This window comes from Natrix helvetica, assembly GCF_964273705.1.
Source record: "Natrix helvetica genome assembly, chromosome: 1".
NCBI classification, from domain to species: Eukaryota; Metazoa; Chordata; class Lepidosauria; order Squamata; family Natricidae; genus Natrix; species Natrix helvetica.
Window position 1 is genome coordinate 322,784,649 of NC_138548.1, and position 18,571 is coordinate 322,803,219.

The following is an 18,571-nucleotide window of genomic DNA, read 5'->3' on the forward strand; positions in this document are numbered from 1 at the left end:
CCTCCCATAATATCGGTAAATGTCCCAATCAAAATGGCATCCAGCACAGAAGTATCTGCGGAGGAGTCAAAATGTGCAAGACAGTAGGGGCAGATTTGCAATTAAAGTTGCATCTACCATCCTAACCTCCGCTTCCCTTCCTATGTCTGTGCCTCTTGCAAAAGATTGGACCATTCCTTCATAATTTTTTTCCCTCTGGAGGGAAGGCGACCTCACCCAAAATTTCCCATTTTACAAACTTCCTGGTTTGACTCACTCACCCATCTCCAATTCTGCTGCTTCCACAGATTCATTATCCATTTTTCTGGCCTTTACCCGTTTGCATCCCATCCTCCTAAACACTACAGAGTCTGCAATTTAATCTTGGCTAGCGTTTAAAAATCTAGACTTTTTAAGCTACAAAATAAAGCTTTTAATAAGCTATATTAAACCAGGGGGTTGGACTAGAAGAACTCTCTTCCAACTCTGTTATTCTAAACAGTTTATCCCATGGAGATGGCCGTTTAAGAAATATGACGTATACATCAATCAATCAATCATAAGCAAAATCAGTCAAACTTTTGAAGCCTCGATACTTTTCACTTTTTCTTACCCCAATATTTCTGAGTAAAAAGTGGGAGGGGCTACAACCCTCCTCCTCCCACCCACCGCCCCAGGCCTCCCAGGTAGAAATATAGAGAATAATCTGCTTGGTTCCCATTTTCAGGGGCTTAAGCACCCGTGAGAAGCAACCCACGAGCGGCTGCTTGCAGGCTTTTATGAGACTGCGCCCATTGACCTGCAAGAGGGAAGAACCTCCTCGGCTGCTCCTTTTTCCAATCCAAACAAGGACATGTGAAAGCGGAGCGGTCAAACCTCCGGCGCGCCTTCTGTCTCAGACGCGGCGCTGTTTCCATTCTTGGGAGATGCTGTACCTTCTCGGGAAGCTCTCGGGCGAGACGAGCCGCTGGGGGCAGCCGCGGAGCAATTCTCCCAGGGGCCTCCTCCTCCTCCGCCGCCGCCGCCTCCGCCCCTGCCGGCGGCGCCTTCCCAGACTCCTCTCCGGGTAAACAGCGATGGCCGCAGATGAAGGAGGCGGAGAACAGGATAACAACATGGGGAACCACTTACAGATCCTCCCTGGTAATAGCCGTCCCTGCCTAACGCCGATGGGCACCCGGGAGCCTCCTTTGCGCGGCGGCGAGCGCTTGGGGTGGACGAAGGGGATGGGGAGGTGGCGATCGAGGGGGGTCCCCGAAACAGGGGGTCGGTTGTTCTTTTAGGAGGGGATCGCAGAAAGGAAATGGGGAGACCTGCCAGTTTGTCCTCCCCACCGACTAGGGGAGAAAGGCCTGAAGCGCTGAAAGGCGTGGGCACGGGCTTGGATTGGGCGCAATCTGGGTTTCAGGCCAGGCAGGGGCAAAGGGAAGAAGCGAAGGGGCAAAGTCTGGGCCTGAAAGAGGGAGATCCCGGGCTGAATCGTGGACGGTTTAGGGACCGAAGTCCTGCGTTGGGGATGCGTCTAAATCCAGAGAAGGGACGAACTGGGTCTGTGCGAATGGGGTGGTGGGTGGGGGAAGGATGTTTGATTTGTTTTGATAGGCAAGGAAATGAGATCAGGAAACATTTTTCATCCTGGACTACTGAGGGCATGAGCTCCTAAGGAATTGTAGTATTGGGATGGCGAAGAGGGATGGAGCAAGGCAGAATTTGCAACCAGGACGGATTAAATGAAAGGCAGGATGCGGGATGAATCGCTCCTATTGAGCAGTTCCTGTGTATCTTAGAAGAGAGATCTGAAACTGGGTGGAGGAGGGGGGCTTCCTGATCCCACTCCTGTCAAATGCACAGGAATCTTACCAGGAAGCTGCATGACATCTTTGGGAGAACCATGACAAAGGGGGAAACGAATTAAGCTGCTGATAATTAGGATACTTTGTGGTAGAAACAACATTCAGAGCTATAATAATGTGGGGTGTCTACGATACAAGGAGGTGGGGTATGGAGACTTGTAAGGTCACAATATTAAAATCTCTTTTTCAAAGATACAATAATCTAAAAAAAATAAGAATACTATTTAGGGGGCACAATATAAAATGAATTAGAAAGCAAAAAAAAAATTTGCGTTGACTTAGATGTGGCTAATTAGTTTTTGATTATTTTGGACACCCAAGACTTTGGTACATGGGCATTTCACACCAAAGTATTATAGAGCCTTGTAGTCTCACTGTAAAAGTTGGTAGCCTTTCTATTTACATTGGATGCAGAAAAGGTGATTTGTCATTTTGGTCAGCATGGAACACAGGCCTCTCTCTTAAACTGTTTAATACCAAAAATGTAGGCAGACAGCCCTCTGCTGTTTTTCTAGGGAAAAGTTTCCATACTTCCACAACCAACCACAAAACCTTTTGCTGGCCTCCTCACTTGCCTGCCTGGAAATCCTTGACATTTTCATGAATTTGTTTAGCTTTTTTTAAAGAACCCTTTAAGTAAATGATTATGAGCATACCTGGTTTTTGGAAAGCACTCCTGGTTGCTTGAAAGTAATTGTTCTGAGACTTATTTCAGACAATTTTGTTACATGACTTAGTCTCCCCACCCCCTATTTTTACATTATTTTGTATCTCATTAGTCACCCTTAGTCATTTTCTAAACAAAAATGATTTCTTTTCTCCCCCTGCATGTATATGGTACATAATTTTGCTTGCCCTTTTATCCCTTACCTGGAATTATAATTGTATAGTATGTTTATAAACTATAATTTGCATTTTCTGCTTAACAGCTGGATGATATGGTATAAATATTTTTCCTGAGTATTCACTGTAATATCAAAACAAAATAATTGTTTATTTAATTTGCAAATTATCTTGTAAGGCAGTCTTCCATTCCCTCCTTTTCCATTCAGATAACTTTAGAGGAGCAGAAAGCTATACAAATGCTGTTTTCTGTGGTGACCCTATGAAAGCAGAAGCAGTGTTTTTAAACTGAAGAAGGACATGTTATATGAAATTAAAATTGTCCCCTAATAAATTAAAGATGAAAATAGCTTTACATAGAAATCAAACAAAGGACGAGATCTTGCTGTTTGCTGTAGACTACTTGATTTTTGATGTAAAAAGGAAGGGGAAGTTTATAGTGATTTGAAATTTACAACCATCAAATAAAAAAAAGTCTACAAATGCAAAATGTGTAAAATGTCCCAAAGCTGTGATCACAGAGTTGTTAATGTGCTTTCCTAAAGTGTTCTATGCACAGGCTAACAGATACTTAGAAGAGTAGCGAAATACTCTTTATACTTATTGTTTTATTAGCTTTATATGACCACTCAATTTGCAAGAACAAACTTGGTGACTTACGATTTGAAGAAATATGAAAATGAACTCGGCACAAGATAAAATACGATTTTGGAACTTGAAAGAACAGGAAAATAATATAATGGGAATAATTATAATAACAGGAACAACTCAGGCCAGTCAATGGATAGCTCATTTGAGAGTTTTTAGGACTTTGGGAAAGGATAGAAAGATTGGGGTCATCCAAACCACATGGAGAATGATGGTCCATGGGGCAGGCATTGCAACAGAGAATGGTCCTGAATCCCACTAGATGATGATGTTTCATGGAAGAGACTTGAAGCATGCCTAGTCTACTGATTCTCATGGGATAAGCATAGATAATTGGAGACATACAAGTCACAAACCTTGAATTGCACCCCAGAAACCTATAGGGAGCCATGCAACTTGTGAAATAATGGTTTTTCATGGATGCATACGTTTTAGCTCCACTATACTCTGAATCAATTTCCATTTCTGAGTAATTTTCAAAAGCTTCAGGGACAGCCCCATATAATGTATATTGCAACAATTTAGGGGTGTATGAAGTGAGTGGGTGATTGTTAGGTCCTCCTGGTTGAGATACAGTTGATACCCAAGATGGATTTATGCAAAGGTTCTCGTGTCTGCCACTTCTTCCAGCAGGATCTGAGTGTCCAAAAAGATTGCCAAAGGGTGTATCAATTATATTTAGAGGAGTATGACCTCTTCAAGGACAAAACATGGAGAGTTTCCAGAGTCAAGGAACCCAAAACTCATAGCCACTCTGTTTTGCTAGATTGAGCCAAAACCTGTTTTTCTTTATCTAGACTCTACAGCTCCAGACACAAGAAAGAATCTTGATGGCATTTCTTGGTTGGACTAGTGTGGAGATAGATAATTGGGTATTCTGTAATGGCCTTGCCCATCAGTCTCATGTAGAAGTTAAATAAGACCAGAGTAAGACTAGAATCCTAGGTGGGATATCCCATAAAGCAAGAGCCTTGGGTTAGATCTTTTCTCCCCTTTCAACACTAACTGGAAATGATTGTGGAGGAAGGAGGAGAACCAACACAATGTTGCACTTCCCACTGTTAAAACTCAAAGCCAGTGTATCAATGGCACCAAAAGCACCAAGAGTTCAAAAAAGTCTATTGTACTTATCCAAGTGTAAAGCCTGACGGAAGGGATCTAGATAAACCATTTCTTCCAGAATTCTCTGAAGCTTCAGGTCAGCCATCTTCTGAACAAACTTTCCCAATAAAGAAGGGTAGAAACTAAATGAAAATGTACAGTATTGTTAGAACTAGGGAAGATTTCTTGAGAAGGGTTAGACCACGGCCTCTTTGGAAGCTGGAAGTAAACTTTCTTCAGTCAAGGAAACATTTCACAGAGTTCTCTTCCTTCCCAGGAAGGATTGGGTTAACCTGAATAAGGCCACTGGAAGTCTGTCGCCATATATAATGGGAGGGGAAAAATTGTGTTTTGCTTCTCTTACTGTCACAAGATAATTCTTAAGAAAGGATCTTGTTTGTGTTGATTAGATTCACTCCTTGTGTTTCTCCAGCAGTGTTCCAGGTTCCTTTTCTGCCTTTACTTTTGCTCCTCAGAGGATCAAGGATCTTCCAGCTATCTAAGGCAGGGTTGCCAAACATGGCCCTTTTAAGACATGTGGACTACAACTCCCAGAATTCTCTAGCCAACATGGCTGGTTGAGAATTCTGGGAATTGAAGTCCACGAGTCTTAAAATTACCAAGATTGGAGACCCCTGATCTAAGGACACAGAGAGGCTGCAAAGGTGCAATTCAGTCCAAGGATATTGACTATCCCCTCAAAACAATGATGAATGTCAGTGAAGTTCAGTAATGAACCCTAAAGACTCAAAAATAACCACAAACTTCTTTTTGAAATCCCAATAGTCCATTGAGTTCCTGGTACGGACTGGTCCAATAGCAGGAAATGGTTATAGAAAAGTTAATATAAACATGGAGTGATTTGCAAGAAATGATGTTGACGTCTCCAGTTCTAGGTAACACTGTGAAATAAAAGCTACTACAATAACTACTGAACCCTTCTGTAACTTGATCCCATAACAAATTCTAGCAGATCCATAGTTGTCAAAGTAATCATGAGCTTCCATGTCCAGAAGAAGCATTTAACATTTTGTAGTGCTATTAATTTGGGTAATTTCAACATCAACTCTGATAGAGGGTCACCATGTAGCAGGAGATTGGTATAGAAGCAGTGTTTCCAATGATCCCTAGAGTCTTAATCTTAGCAGAGACTCATTACAACTTTGTGTGGGGCAGTGTTTCTTAAAGTTGTACATGTGTCTCAGATAATCTTAATTTCTCCATTGTCCCTGTCCACTGGTTTTGGGTAATGCTATATTAGGAATGTATGGTTGTGAAAGTTGGACCATAAGAAAGGCTGACTGCCAAAGAATTGAGGTCTTTGAACTATGAACTTTGAACTATGGCGCTGAAGAAGACTCCCGTGGGTCCCTTGGACTGCCAGGCAATCAAATCGGTCAGTCCTAGAGGTGATCAACCCTAACTGCTCTTTAGAAGGCCAGATCCTGAAGATGAAACTCAAATACATTGGCAACCTAATGAGAAGGAAGGCTTCATTGGAGAAGAGCCTGATGCTGGGAAAGATTGAGGCCAAAAGAAGAATGGGCTGACAGAGAATGAGGTGGCTGGATGGAGTTACCGAAGCAGTAGATGTGAGTTTAAATGGACTCCAGAGGATGGTAGAGGAGAGGAAGGCCTGGAGGAACGTTGTCTATGGGGTCGCGATGGGTCAGACACGACTTCTCAACTAACAAAAAGAAAATAGAAATAGGTGGTTTCTTGAAAGTCTGTGGAATCCAAGCTCTTTGGGAGAACATGTTTTAGAACAATTCTGGGTAAAGCAGCTATTCAACCTATGCAACTAACATCAACAATATTAGGAACCCATATTCAGCCCTAGTGAAATGCAATCTGCATAGCAGTCATCCATGATAATTGGCTTACTCCAGTACAAGTCATATTTCATTGAAGGTTATAAAGTTTATCAGATTCAAATTCTCCTTTTTCCTCCATGGAATTTAGGGTCAATGCATGCAGTTCCTGGGTAGTTTGTAAAAACAATTACCAAATTTAGTCCTACTGAGTATTAGCATAATTGCTTAGAGGTTTTTCTTTCTTAGCTACCAGCCTGAGTACTGATAAATAAATGGGGCTTTTTCCTCACCTACAACAGATGTGCTTTCTTGATCTGTGCCATTAATCAATTTATTGATAATACAACTAGTGCTTTTCCCATGATTAAGGTTTCAACTTCAACAAATCTTTTAGTGGAATATGTGAGTAATAAGGGATAGCATGCATGATTTTGATGAGATTTTTTTTTTTGTTATGGCTAATGAAATAAATTAGAAGTTAAAATTTTTCAAAACAAAAACCACACAACTTTTTTCAGACCAAATAGTAATAGACTTATATACCACTTCATAGTGCTTTACAGACCTCTCTAAGCGGTTTACAGAGTCAGCATATTGCTCCCAATAATCTGGGTCCTTATTTTACCCACCTCAGAAGGATGGAGTCAACCTTGAGCCTGGTGAGATTCGAACTGCCAAACTGCTGGCTGCTGGCAGTGAGCAGAAGTATCCTGCAGTACTGCATTCTAACCACTGCACCACCATGGCCCAATACTACCAAGAACTAGTAGCAGTGGTTGAATTAAGAAAGTAAATGATGCTCAAACAAACTGGCAAGGCAGGAAAAACCCTAAATTTGATTTAATATTAATTTTAAGTAATCAACTAAAGTTAACAATTACTTTGTATATATTTAATTTTCTTCATTTGTCCTATTAAAATTAAAAATTATTCAGCACATTTTTCAGGATTTTATATCATATATTAGAAGCCCACAGGTAACTCTAACTCTTCTGTGTTGGCATCCCCATTATGAGGACTTGATTACTGAATTTTAAAGAGAGGACATATTTCTTACAGAAAAGTTAATACATTGTATGATCGTAAGGGATCATCTCCAATCTTTTTCTAAACATTAAAACTATAAGGGTCTGAACATTTTGTGTTTGGCAACATCCAGGCTACCTTGGCTCACCTGAAAAAAGGAAGGAAGGGAAGATTTATATGGTTTCGTCAAACTGTAGAATGGCTGCAGAAGTGTAAACAAAATTGTGCTTACTTAATACTTGGATTGGAGACCACCAAGAGATCGTAGGCTGTGGGCTAGGTCTGGAAGCTCCCCCCCCCCCCCAAAAAAAAAAATCTGGGAAGAAAGCAATGGCAAACCAAACCATTGCCCTATTACTGCTAAGAAAATTACAGAGACATGCTCACCAGGAATCAAGCTATATAAATCTGGGAAGAAAGCAATGGCAAACCAAACCATTGCCCTATTACTGCTAAGAAAATTACAGAGACAAGCTCACCAGGAATATCTTGCTATATTGAAGGCTATGTGGATTTATCCTGCCCATTTTCCTCTTTTTCAGATTAATATCTAATAGATATTGGAGCGATTAATTGTTTTTCAGAAATAGATATTTGCAGCAGAAGCTTCTATGCTTGAGGAGGGGCACTAATCTATCAGTTTTTCGTGTGCAAATGGAGAACTTAATCTCGCATTGTCCCCAGTACCTTGTGGCAGTGATACTGTTCTTTTGGGAAAGAGTCACATTATCTTCTTTGATTAGCCTTCTTCAAAAGTAGGGTGGAGTAACATTTTTTGCATTTTAAAATGAGAAAAGAGTAAGTAGCTTCATATAAGTTGAAAAATAGAGATCTCCATACGTTGTTGTATGAGTAGAATAGTGATGGCGAACTTTTTGACACTGAGTGCCCGAAGTGCATGCACCCTCCCAAACTGCATGGCGTAGGAACATGCATGTGCACGCCCCACACATGCATGGCAGAGACCCAAAGACCAGCTGGCCGGTGGGAAGCATGTGCGCATGTGTGGCAGAGACACAAAATAGAGCTGGTATGACAGTGCATGTGCCCACAGAGAGGGCTCTGCGTGCCACAGGTTCGCCACCACCGGAGTAGGGGAAAGAGAGGCTGACTGAAGTGGGGTTCTTGAATTTTGCTTGATGTTCAGTTGCTTTTATATGGAACACTCACTGTATCCTCACCTGTCTCTGTTAATTGCTGTTTTGTTTTTTCTTCTGTCCAAATTCCATATTGGTGCAAGAGCCAAACTGACACAATTGCATCATAACACATTAAGTTAGTTAAGTTTCCTACTGCCCTCATGAAGAACGTGTGGCTTTTGCTTTGCATCTGTGTATTTTGAGAAACAAAACTTCTATTTCCATTACCACTGCTGTTTGGTGTCATAATGGGGCCATATCTGTGTCATTTTGACACTGCATAATTCAAGGCCTGCTGACTTTGCAGATTTCATGTATCTCTAAAGGATTTAAACTGCAGTATTCAGCAAGTTTCCTGGAATCCTTCAGTGGGTTCCCAAGGTGTTTTTTTCCCCCTTGCAGTTGTGAAACAGCCAGACAGCTGCTAATTCTTGGAAAGAAGGTTGTGCATCTTCACTTTAAACTCCAGAAGATCAGTTGGGGCAGATTATAATGGGGAAAGGGGGTGGGGTGGGGGGCTATGCGTGTAGAATTGGTTGTGTAATGCAAATGTAACTGGATTCATATAAATTGAATAGAGAGACTGCAATAAAGCCATGATCAGAATTGCTCTGTGTGTTCCAGCTTAGAAAGCTAAATAGGATATAGGAGGTGTTATTACAAATTAACTGCATTTAGTAATAGTGGTATCTTGTTGAATAGGTTCATTTCCTGAAAGATAGTTATTCAAGGTTTTGTCCAGGTTTTTTTATTTCTTTTTCTTTTTGCGTTTAGCTTGCACACAGCAAGGATTTTTGCTTTCCGGTTGGCTTGTTGTAGAGCCTAAGGGAGAGTGGCTCGCCCAGCTTACTTCCCTGTCTGTAGGAGGACTAGAACTTGGGTCTCCTTGCTCCTAGATTGGTACCTTAACACTACAGATAGTCCTCAACTTACAACCACAATTGAGCCCAAAATTCCCATTGTTAAGCAAGACAAGTTTTGCTCCATTTTATGACCTGTGCTGCCGCATTTGTTGAGTGAATCACTTCAGTTGTTTACTAACTTAACATTTACTAATGAATCTGGTTTCCCAATCGACTTTCCTTGTCAAAGACTCACAAAAGGTAATCACATGACCCCGGGGACATGCAACCCTCATAAGTACATGCCAGTTGCCAAGCTTCTGAATTTTGACTATGTGACCATGAGGGTGCTGCAGTGATCGTAAGAGAGAAAACGATTGTGAGACACTTTTTTTCACTGCTGTTGTAACTTGGAATAGTCACTAAATGAATGTTTGTATGTCGAGGACTACCTATACGCCTTCATTTCCTGAAAAATTCTTAATCCTTTACATTATATTTACATTATTCCTTGTTTATATTCTTAGTCATTTACATTATATTACATTTACATTATTCCTCATTTATATTTATAACAACATTCTTTAAGAGTTGGAAGACAGGTTGGGATAAAGCTGACCTAGTTGCAAGCATTGTGGATTGAAAAGTGCTTCATTGAAGGAAGGTGGATCTGATGCAACCCTTAAAAATCCAAGTGAAAGGGAAATACTGGTTTCTTTTTTTTTTCCTGTCATGTCCTTGTAGAAACCTGTGTTATTTTAATGTTAGCTATTTTTAAGGCATTTTAGATCTGGATAATACAGGAAAAGAGTGTGTGCATCCCTCAGAGATATTACTGAAAGGAGATTGAAGTCTCTTGGGGTATTTTTCCACGGTGTCACTGCAGTGAAATGAGTCATCCTTCCTCAGAAGCTTTTAATTCCTCAGCCAATATACAGTGCAAGTTCATCAACTGCTTTCTTTCCTTGTTGTTTTACTCAAAAAGTGAACTCTACTCACCCAGAAGAAGCCTAAAAGGCCATTAATTTGGTTTAAACAAGGTTCAAATTGCCCCCACTAAAACTCAAATTGCCCCCCTGTGAGGTGTGGGCCCCATATTGGGAACCACTGGTTAAATAGAATGTACAAATAGAATAGAAGTAAAAAAAATTTTTACTTAACGCTATGCATGAAATAAAAACAGAGGCATTTTGATGAAATATGCAAGAAATAGTGATAATTGTGAACAGTTCTGAGCTTAGTATCCTAGCTCTACTGAAACAATGTTTTCAAAGTTCAAAAATCACTTTCAAATATGGGCTGTAGTAGCAACAGAATAATAATAATAATAATAATAATAATAATAATAACAAAATAATAATGAAAGATGACTCGGCATAGCCTTGTCTTTGTGTTAACATATTTCTCCATTTCTAAACGTGCAATAACGTTTTCTTGGTGTTCCATTCTCTTGATATTCTAGCCACATGGTAGGTCATACATGAAACTTAAAATAGTTTTCGTTGTATAGTGAAAAAGTACAGTGAAAAGAGATGAAAAAGATGTACTAATTTTTGTGCTTTAATGTTGAGCTATGATATTTTTATGAGTTTTAAAAATACATTTAAACTTCTTTTGGACTTGTTAGCCGAGAGTGAGGAAGAGGATGACATTGAAATGGAAGTTGAAGATCAAGATGCTGGGGAAGCTGAAAAGCCAAACATCATTAATTTTGACACTAGCCTGCCAACCTCTCATGTGGTATGTGAACAGCGCTGTCATAGAATATCTGCTTGCCTTTTTCTAGGTTTATTGAACTTAAAAACAGTCTGTTTCTTTGGAATTAGCATAGCTAAAATCATAATGCTAGCAGCTTAATACTGTAGGTGCTCTGCTATAATCAAACTACTTTGTTTATAGTTAGCAAGTATCCGTTTTGCTTGTGCACATGGTCAGGATTATTAGTTAGCAAGCGGATTTATTTATTTTTATATAACATTTATTTCCCAGTATAAACAAATGCAGACCCGCGACGGCTAAACAGACAGTATTTTGACCGAAGTGAATATGTAAACAGGAGAACTGAATATGAAAATGTGTTCCTTGTCTTGGAACAGTCTATATATTCTAGGTTATTGTGTACAGATTGAACCAGAATGTTAAAAAAATAAGAAAAGAAATGAGGCTAGGCACACTTAACATTTGTTTCATTAAACTTTTAGACAATCACAAATGTTTTATGAAATATTTCGGTTACTATCCCAAAGGTGCTTTTTCCAAAAGGTAACTTTCTTTGGTTTTTCTTTTGAAAACATTTCACTTCTCATCCAAGGAGCTTCTTCCATTCCCCACCAGTCAGTTAGAATGGAAGAAGCAAAATGTTTTCAAAAACAAGAAAGTCCAGTTGCCTTTTGGAAAAAGTACCTTTAGGACAACCATGACCTGGATGATTCCAACCATGACTCTACATAGATATTTGTGTTACTACATGGTGTATTTTTTTTCAGTAGTGTTGCTCAAAACTACTAATAGCTGCTCTACTATCAAGTGTCAATATTTTTATACTGTGTTTCTCTGAAGTTATTCCAGCATTCTCTTTAGGTTTTGTTGTTTATACGTTGCAAACGAAAGTAATAGGACAGGGGTGTCCAAACTTGGGAACTTTAAGACTTGTGGACTTCAACTCCCAGAATTCCCCAGCCAGCATAGAATTCTGGGAGTTGAAGTCCACAAGTCTTAAAGTTCCCAAGTTTGGACACCCCTGTAATAGGATAATTACTCCTATTTAATTGTGGTTGCTTTTTTTTTTTTAATGGAAGTATTTAGGATCAGACATGGAAGAATTTCATGGAAGGACTGTCCATGATGATGATAGCTGTCAAACAATTCCAGTTTTACCCCATGTTATGGTAATGCTGATTCCTGGGCAAACATTACCTCTTCAGCTTTTTCGTCCCCAAGAGGTTAGCATGGTTCGGAACTTAATACAAAGAGACAGAACCTTTGCTGTTCTTGCATACAGGTAAATATGTAAATAAATTTGCAGTTCCAAGGTTTGGAGTACATGCTATGATCTCAGACTGAGCAGGAATTGTCCTATTTAAATTTAATATTGAGGAAATTAGTTGAACTTGTATATTGCATGACTTAATATTAATATGACTCATCTATGCAGTCCTTATTGTAGAAATAATTTCTCCCCTGCTTTGGGGCACAGCAAAGGTTAATTATATAAACCCCTTCAGCGAAGCTTATATAATTGTGATTTTGAGGGGATTTAGTGATGCAGTATTATTCAGTGTCTCTGCTGAATGTCAAAGCAAAAATATCAAGAGCCCTTTTTCTTTAGGATTTTCTGCTGTGATATGTTAAAAAAAAGAGAGAGAGCCAAACTTTGTTTCTTGCTCTTTGAGTATGTCAAACTTTTGTTTGTAATATTTCTTGTATTCAATTATTTATAATACTACTTATTCCGTACATTTCTGTAGTATGCTTAAGTTTTCATTGATTTTGAGTATATTGTCACTTGCTTTAAGGAGGTTTTTTTTTTTTTGCTAAACCATGGCTTTGACCACTGCTGGTGACAGTTAGAACTTGTCACTATCCTTGTGAGTAAATAATTTTTGTAATTCCTGCCCTGCAATGTCATAGTTCTCAAGGATTAATAGATTCTGATAATATTGGGGATGTGTCTGGGCAGTGAAAACATTATGCTGCAAGTTGCTCCTTTTTCGCTCATTCTAACTTTTCTTTTTTTTAGCAACATACTAGAAAGAGAAGCACATTTTGGAACAACAGCTGAAATTTATGCCTATCGGGAAGAACAGAAATATGGAATTGAAACCGTCAAAGTAAAAGCTGTCGGAAGGCAGCGGTTTAAAGTACTTGAGCTAAGAACTCAAGCTGATGGGTAAGAAAGGAGCTATTTATTCTTGTTAAACAGAAACTCCTTTTAACATCCAATATATTCTTACTATTTTATTAGTGTGAAATAAGCAACTTTTAATCTTCAGGAATTTCTATTTACAAGCTGCTTATACTAGTATGAAATCTTGTACAGTCCTGATCCTGGATAATTGTGTTTACTTTTGTAGCTGAAGTATTTAGTAATAATCACCTTAAACATCTTAACACTGTTTAAGTATCTTCAAAGAAAAATCCTATTAACGTCACTATCCATTATCCCATTTATTTAATTTAAACAAAATATGGAGACAAAATGTTAGCTTATGGAACTCATGACAGTAACATTTAAGGTTTAAACACTTTGTATTTTACTGTCAATAAGGCACATCTATTGACTATACATACACAACTACGCAGGGTTGTTTTAGAAACATAGAAGTCGATGCCAGTGTATTTTTTTTTTCAGGATTTTGTGTGACCTCAACCTTGGGTTTCTTTTTGTAGACTTCTCTTCATATACTTAACAATTGAGAGACTTTGTAGTGTTTTAAAATTAATTAAGGCTGACTGAGGAATGAGCTTGTTTTATGAATTACCTCAAACTTACTCAGTTGGTTCTTGAACTATATATGAATTTGAATGCATTAAAGGATAAAATGCAAATATGGAATCAATAGTACAAAGATTGCAAATAAAACATATTGGAATTATAGTAAGAAGAGTTTGTATCCTAATGAAATGTGCACTAAAACATGTACATTGAATGATCTGTACAGGAGGATATATATGCATACACACAAAAGGTGAAATTTGATGGGCATTTAGAGCACACTTTCTGAAAAGGAAGCTTGCCTAAAATGTGATGAGTGAGCTATCATTTCCTTTGTACAATGTACTGAAAATAATATACGTATTTTCTCCAGTTGAAAAAAAAATATTCTAGAGTATAGCCAATGGAACACAAGATGGCAGCATACATTAATGTCACGAATAGCTGTACGTGTTAAGAAAATATGTTTTGAAATAATATTGATAAATCTTTTGTGACACTTGTAGTCATCTTCATCTAAATAAAACAGATGCAGTCTGAATGAAATCAGGAGAGGGGTGTTTGTGTCTTGTTTGTGTGGGTTTCATGTTGGCACATGATTGGCTGTGATGAAGCTAATCATCTGGAATAGGCCTAATGTTGAATACTGTCCAGCTGTTCTGATCTTTTGCAAAGTGTGGATTGCTGAGGAGAGCTCTGTTATCCTTGTAAATTTGCAAACTCCAAACTCCCTCCAAATGTTGCTGCTGAATTGTACATTTTAATATGACAGGCGGAAAATTATTAAACACTTGGGATATAATATATTATCTGCTCCTGTGTCCTAACAACATTTTTGATTGGATTTAGGCTTTTTAATTTTTATTTAGATTAAGAAATTAATTAAATCAGATTAATGCTGGTTCCTATTTGGCTCACTATTTCTCTCAAGATAATAATAGTAATTTTACTCAAATGCCAAACTCTCTCCTTGGTTGTAGTGCACTTTAGATGAAGAAATCTCATCTGGAAATGTTGGCCTTTCGCGAGGCTTTAAAAACTTGACTATTTATCTGGACCTGGGACTCGGAATGTGTTAAGAAGCCCCCATTATTTGGCTTTACTGTTAGTTGATTAGTCATCATAGCTGCCGCTCATATTTATTTTGTGGATGTTTTTATTGTTTTATAATTTTATAATTGTAAGCTAATCAGAGTCACTTGGTCGAGTTGGGTAGCTATAGAAAATGAATGAATGAATGAATGAATGAATGAATGAATGAATGAATGAATGAATGAATGAATGAATGAATAAGCAAGCAAGCATGCTGCTCAGATTGGGCAAGAATTATTTTAATAGCAGGACCATGTTTTGATGATAGAGTCACCATGGTCTATGATGAATTGTGAATGAGACTAACTGAATGCTAATCTCTCCTTATGATTCCACACAGCTTATGGATCATAAATCATAATGGAAGATTGAACCTCATTAAAACCAACCCCTCATAAAGTTTCATATATCGTATCATTATGATACAATGTATGATAGACTGTAACATATATATAGTCTGTAATATATACAATACATATACATATATACCAGTGGTGAAATTCACATTTTTTACTACAGGTTCTGTGGGCGTGTTTTGGTAGGCGTGGCAGGGGAAGGATACTGCAAAATCTCTATTCCCGCCCCATTCTGGGGCTAGCCAGAGATGGTACTTGCCGGTTCTCCGAACTACTCAAAATTTCCACTACCGGTTCTTTAGAACCTGCTGAATTTCACCCCTGATGTATACATATACACATATACACATTTATACATATGATAGATGATAGATAGATGATAGATAGATAGATAGATAGATAGATAGATAGATAGATAGATAGATAGATGATAGATAGATAGATAGATAGATAGATAGATGATAGATAGATAGATGATAGATAGATAGATAGATAGATAGATAGATAGATAGATAGATAGATGATAGATAGATAGATAGATGATAGATAGATAGATGATAGATAGATGATAGATAGATAGATGATAGATAGATAGATAGATAGATAGATAGATAGATAGATAGATAGATAGAAGATAGATAGATAGATAGATAGATAGATAGATGCAGGTCTTGGCGTATTCAGGTCTTTTCCCGTGTAAGATTAAGAGTATCTTGGCGACGTTTCGATGAGGGCCCACTCACCATCTTCAGGCTTGTACCTTCGGCTTCGTGCTTGCGCGAGCAATATGTAAATATTGCTGGGGGTGTGGAGTGCTGGCTTTGTTGCTGTAAGCGAGTTGGCTGGCTGTGTTTTTACATCTTGATTAGTTGATGGAGTTGATATATGCAGATTAGTCGGCTGTTTCGTAACATCCTGTGTGGCTGAGGTACTAGCTGTGTGCCCATTAGTCTTTTGTGTTGTAACTACCTGGGTATTGGGCTGTGTGATGACATCCTGAGCTCTAGTGTAGTGATATCCTGAGTCCTGTGTTGCAACCTCCCAGGTTGTACTAAAAATAACAACAACATTGATCCTTGTATAATACCAAAGCGATAGTGAAGACATCATGCTAATATCTAAGAACTTGTGAGTTCTAGTCCTGCCTTAAGCACAAAGCCAATTAGGTGACCTGAGGAACCTAAGTAAAAAAAAACTTGCAGGACTTGTCCAAGCAGTCTGAGAATGGGACATGATTGAAGGGATGAAAAGAAATGTTTTCTCAAGATTACAGGTTACTTTCCATTTCTGCTCATTTTGAGCTAGGTCTTATTTTATTTCACATGTGTCTTAAATGGCTATTCAGGTAAAAAATGCATTTCCTATGGTCATATATTTACTTAATAACACCAACATTAACCAAACAAAATCACAAAAATGTTGGAACCAAAACTTTACTGTTCAGCTTTAGAACGGTTCCCATTTTAAAAGAACAGGCTAAGGTCTAATATGAAACAACTGAAACATAGCTGTGAAACCTCTGAAATAGTGTAAGTCAAAAAGATGGATGGAGGATATTTATATGAAATCATAAAATAGAGATTTTTAGAAAATACTGAATCAAAATATGCAACGATTTCCTGTGCTTTCCCAGGATATTTATGCAATTAAAAGATGTAAATAATTAAGCATTCTTGTGTCTCCTATAGAAGTGAATAGGTACATTTTTCACACTGTATGGCTTTTTTTTTAAATCAGCCTACAGCAGGCCAAAGTACAAATCCTTCCTGAGCAGGTGCTTCCTTCAACTATGGCCGCAGTGCAGCTGGAAACCCGCAGCAGATGTCACATTTCTCCTTCTCCTAAGCCTGCAACATGGCAGGATCAACAGATACATCAATGGCGACAGAAATATCAAAAGGTCAGAAGCTAATTACGTTCTTTTGTGACATTTCAAAAATCAATAAAAATTCCATCTCTGTATATCTTTAAAAAAAACATGATGGTATCTATCAACCCACTGCTAGTGCTGCTTCTGTTTTTAGCAAGCTGCCAGTTTGTTTTGCTGGCTTATCCATTGAAACCAGCGCTTGGTAACATATTTTTTACATTAGCCGATAGCCTGGCGTTGTCTGGGTATTTATTTATAGGGGGAAAATGTCCGGAGCAAACGTAATTTGTAATTGTTGGATTTTCCCCCTTACCAGAGGGAGCCCCCTTGTGGAGTACTGTGAAGCTGTTACCATGGCAACTCCACTGCCGCTGTATAGTGGAAGCCATTTTACAGCAGTACAATAGAAGACATTTAAAGGCACAACAGGCAGCAATTTAACAGAACATACACCCTGAGGGGTGTCTTATCTCCACAGTATGGAGGGTTTGAAGTTATTCTCCAACCTAGCATCTTCTGGATGATTGTTGAGTATGAGTACAGCTTCCCAAGTTGTGAAGCAGTATGGACCAGCAAGTGGAGCACTTTTAGGATCTGCAACTGGACAACCAGTTTGGAAGAGTTGCAGTTGGGAATATGCGAGCCAACATGTCATTCAATAGTGATTGGTAGAACAAAGAACAGTAGCTCAACTGGATTTGTAGCCTACAGCGCAAAGTCTAAAAAAAAAAACCCTAGGAATTCTGAGATTTGCATTCTTAGCACCAAGTTGAAGGCATCAGATTGGGTTTTGGTATGAACTACATTTATGAAACCAGGCCATGAAAGCAGATGAGTCATTGACAAATTCAAGATCAGTCTGAGTATGTGCTATATTTCATATATTCACAGCAGGCTTATGAATTAATAGCTGGAAGAACAACAGGCATAAGAATTGCAGATATGCTAAAAATATCTTAGAACAACTTGTAGATATCTACAATAACCAATGTATATTCAGAGCATGTAGGGAATGGGAGAGGCAAGGATAAGGGAAATATAATGAAAGGCCTTGGTGTTAAATGGAACAAGGTCATTGTGCAATGCATTTTATGGAAGTTTTCATTATGTAATTTTCTCAGAGATAGCTAATCAAGGTCAGGTTGGCTGGCAGTTTTGATCTTAATGCAGAATGTAGTTGTGATGTTTGAGATACATTAACCCCGTGAGAATAATTTTCCTGTTTATTTGATCTAAAAAGTTTATATAAATAGACTGGAGGAAAATGATAGGTTGATAGTACTGACATTTAACCTATAGGCTCTATGCTTCATGCATGTAAATGGGCACGGTTAGCCTGTTTTATGAAATAAAAACATTATAAGCTTAGTTTAATTCAACAGTGTTTAATTAGAACATAACTAGATTCAAAACTGACCTAAATATTAAGTGATCATTCTACGTTTTTCATCTAGAATCTCCATATTTTACTTCTGATTATTTCTTGACATTTTCCCTCTAATTATAGCTTATAGACTGCAGGCAATTGCTCTTTATTTCTACAGGGTGGGAGTTGAGCTTTTGAATCCATCTG

General features: G+C 38.4%; 1 protein-coding gene across 1 annotated transcript in view; it reads left to right on the forward strand.

Moving 5' to 3' along the window:
- Window positions 1-806: 806 nt before the first annotated feature.
- CRBN (cereblon) overlaps window positions 807-18,571 on the forward strand; it is a 30,524-nt gene continuing 12,759 nt past the window's right edge. Inside the window, exons 1-5 of the mRNA XM_081935265.1 lie at window positions 807-1,122; window positions 10,873-10,985; window positions 12,044-12,246; window positions 12,985-13,134; window positions 16,866-17,028. Of these exons, the coding sequence (XP_081791391.1) occupies window positions 1,056-1,122; window positions 10,873-10,985; window positions 12,044-12,246; window positions 12,985-13,134; window positions 16,866-17,028 (696 nt within the window). The 5' untranslated portion in view covers window positions 807-1,055. The remainder of the gene's footprint in view (window positions 1,123-10,872; window positions 10,986-12,043; window positions 12,247-12,984; window positions 13,135-16,865; window positions 17,029-18,571) is intronic.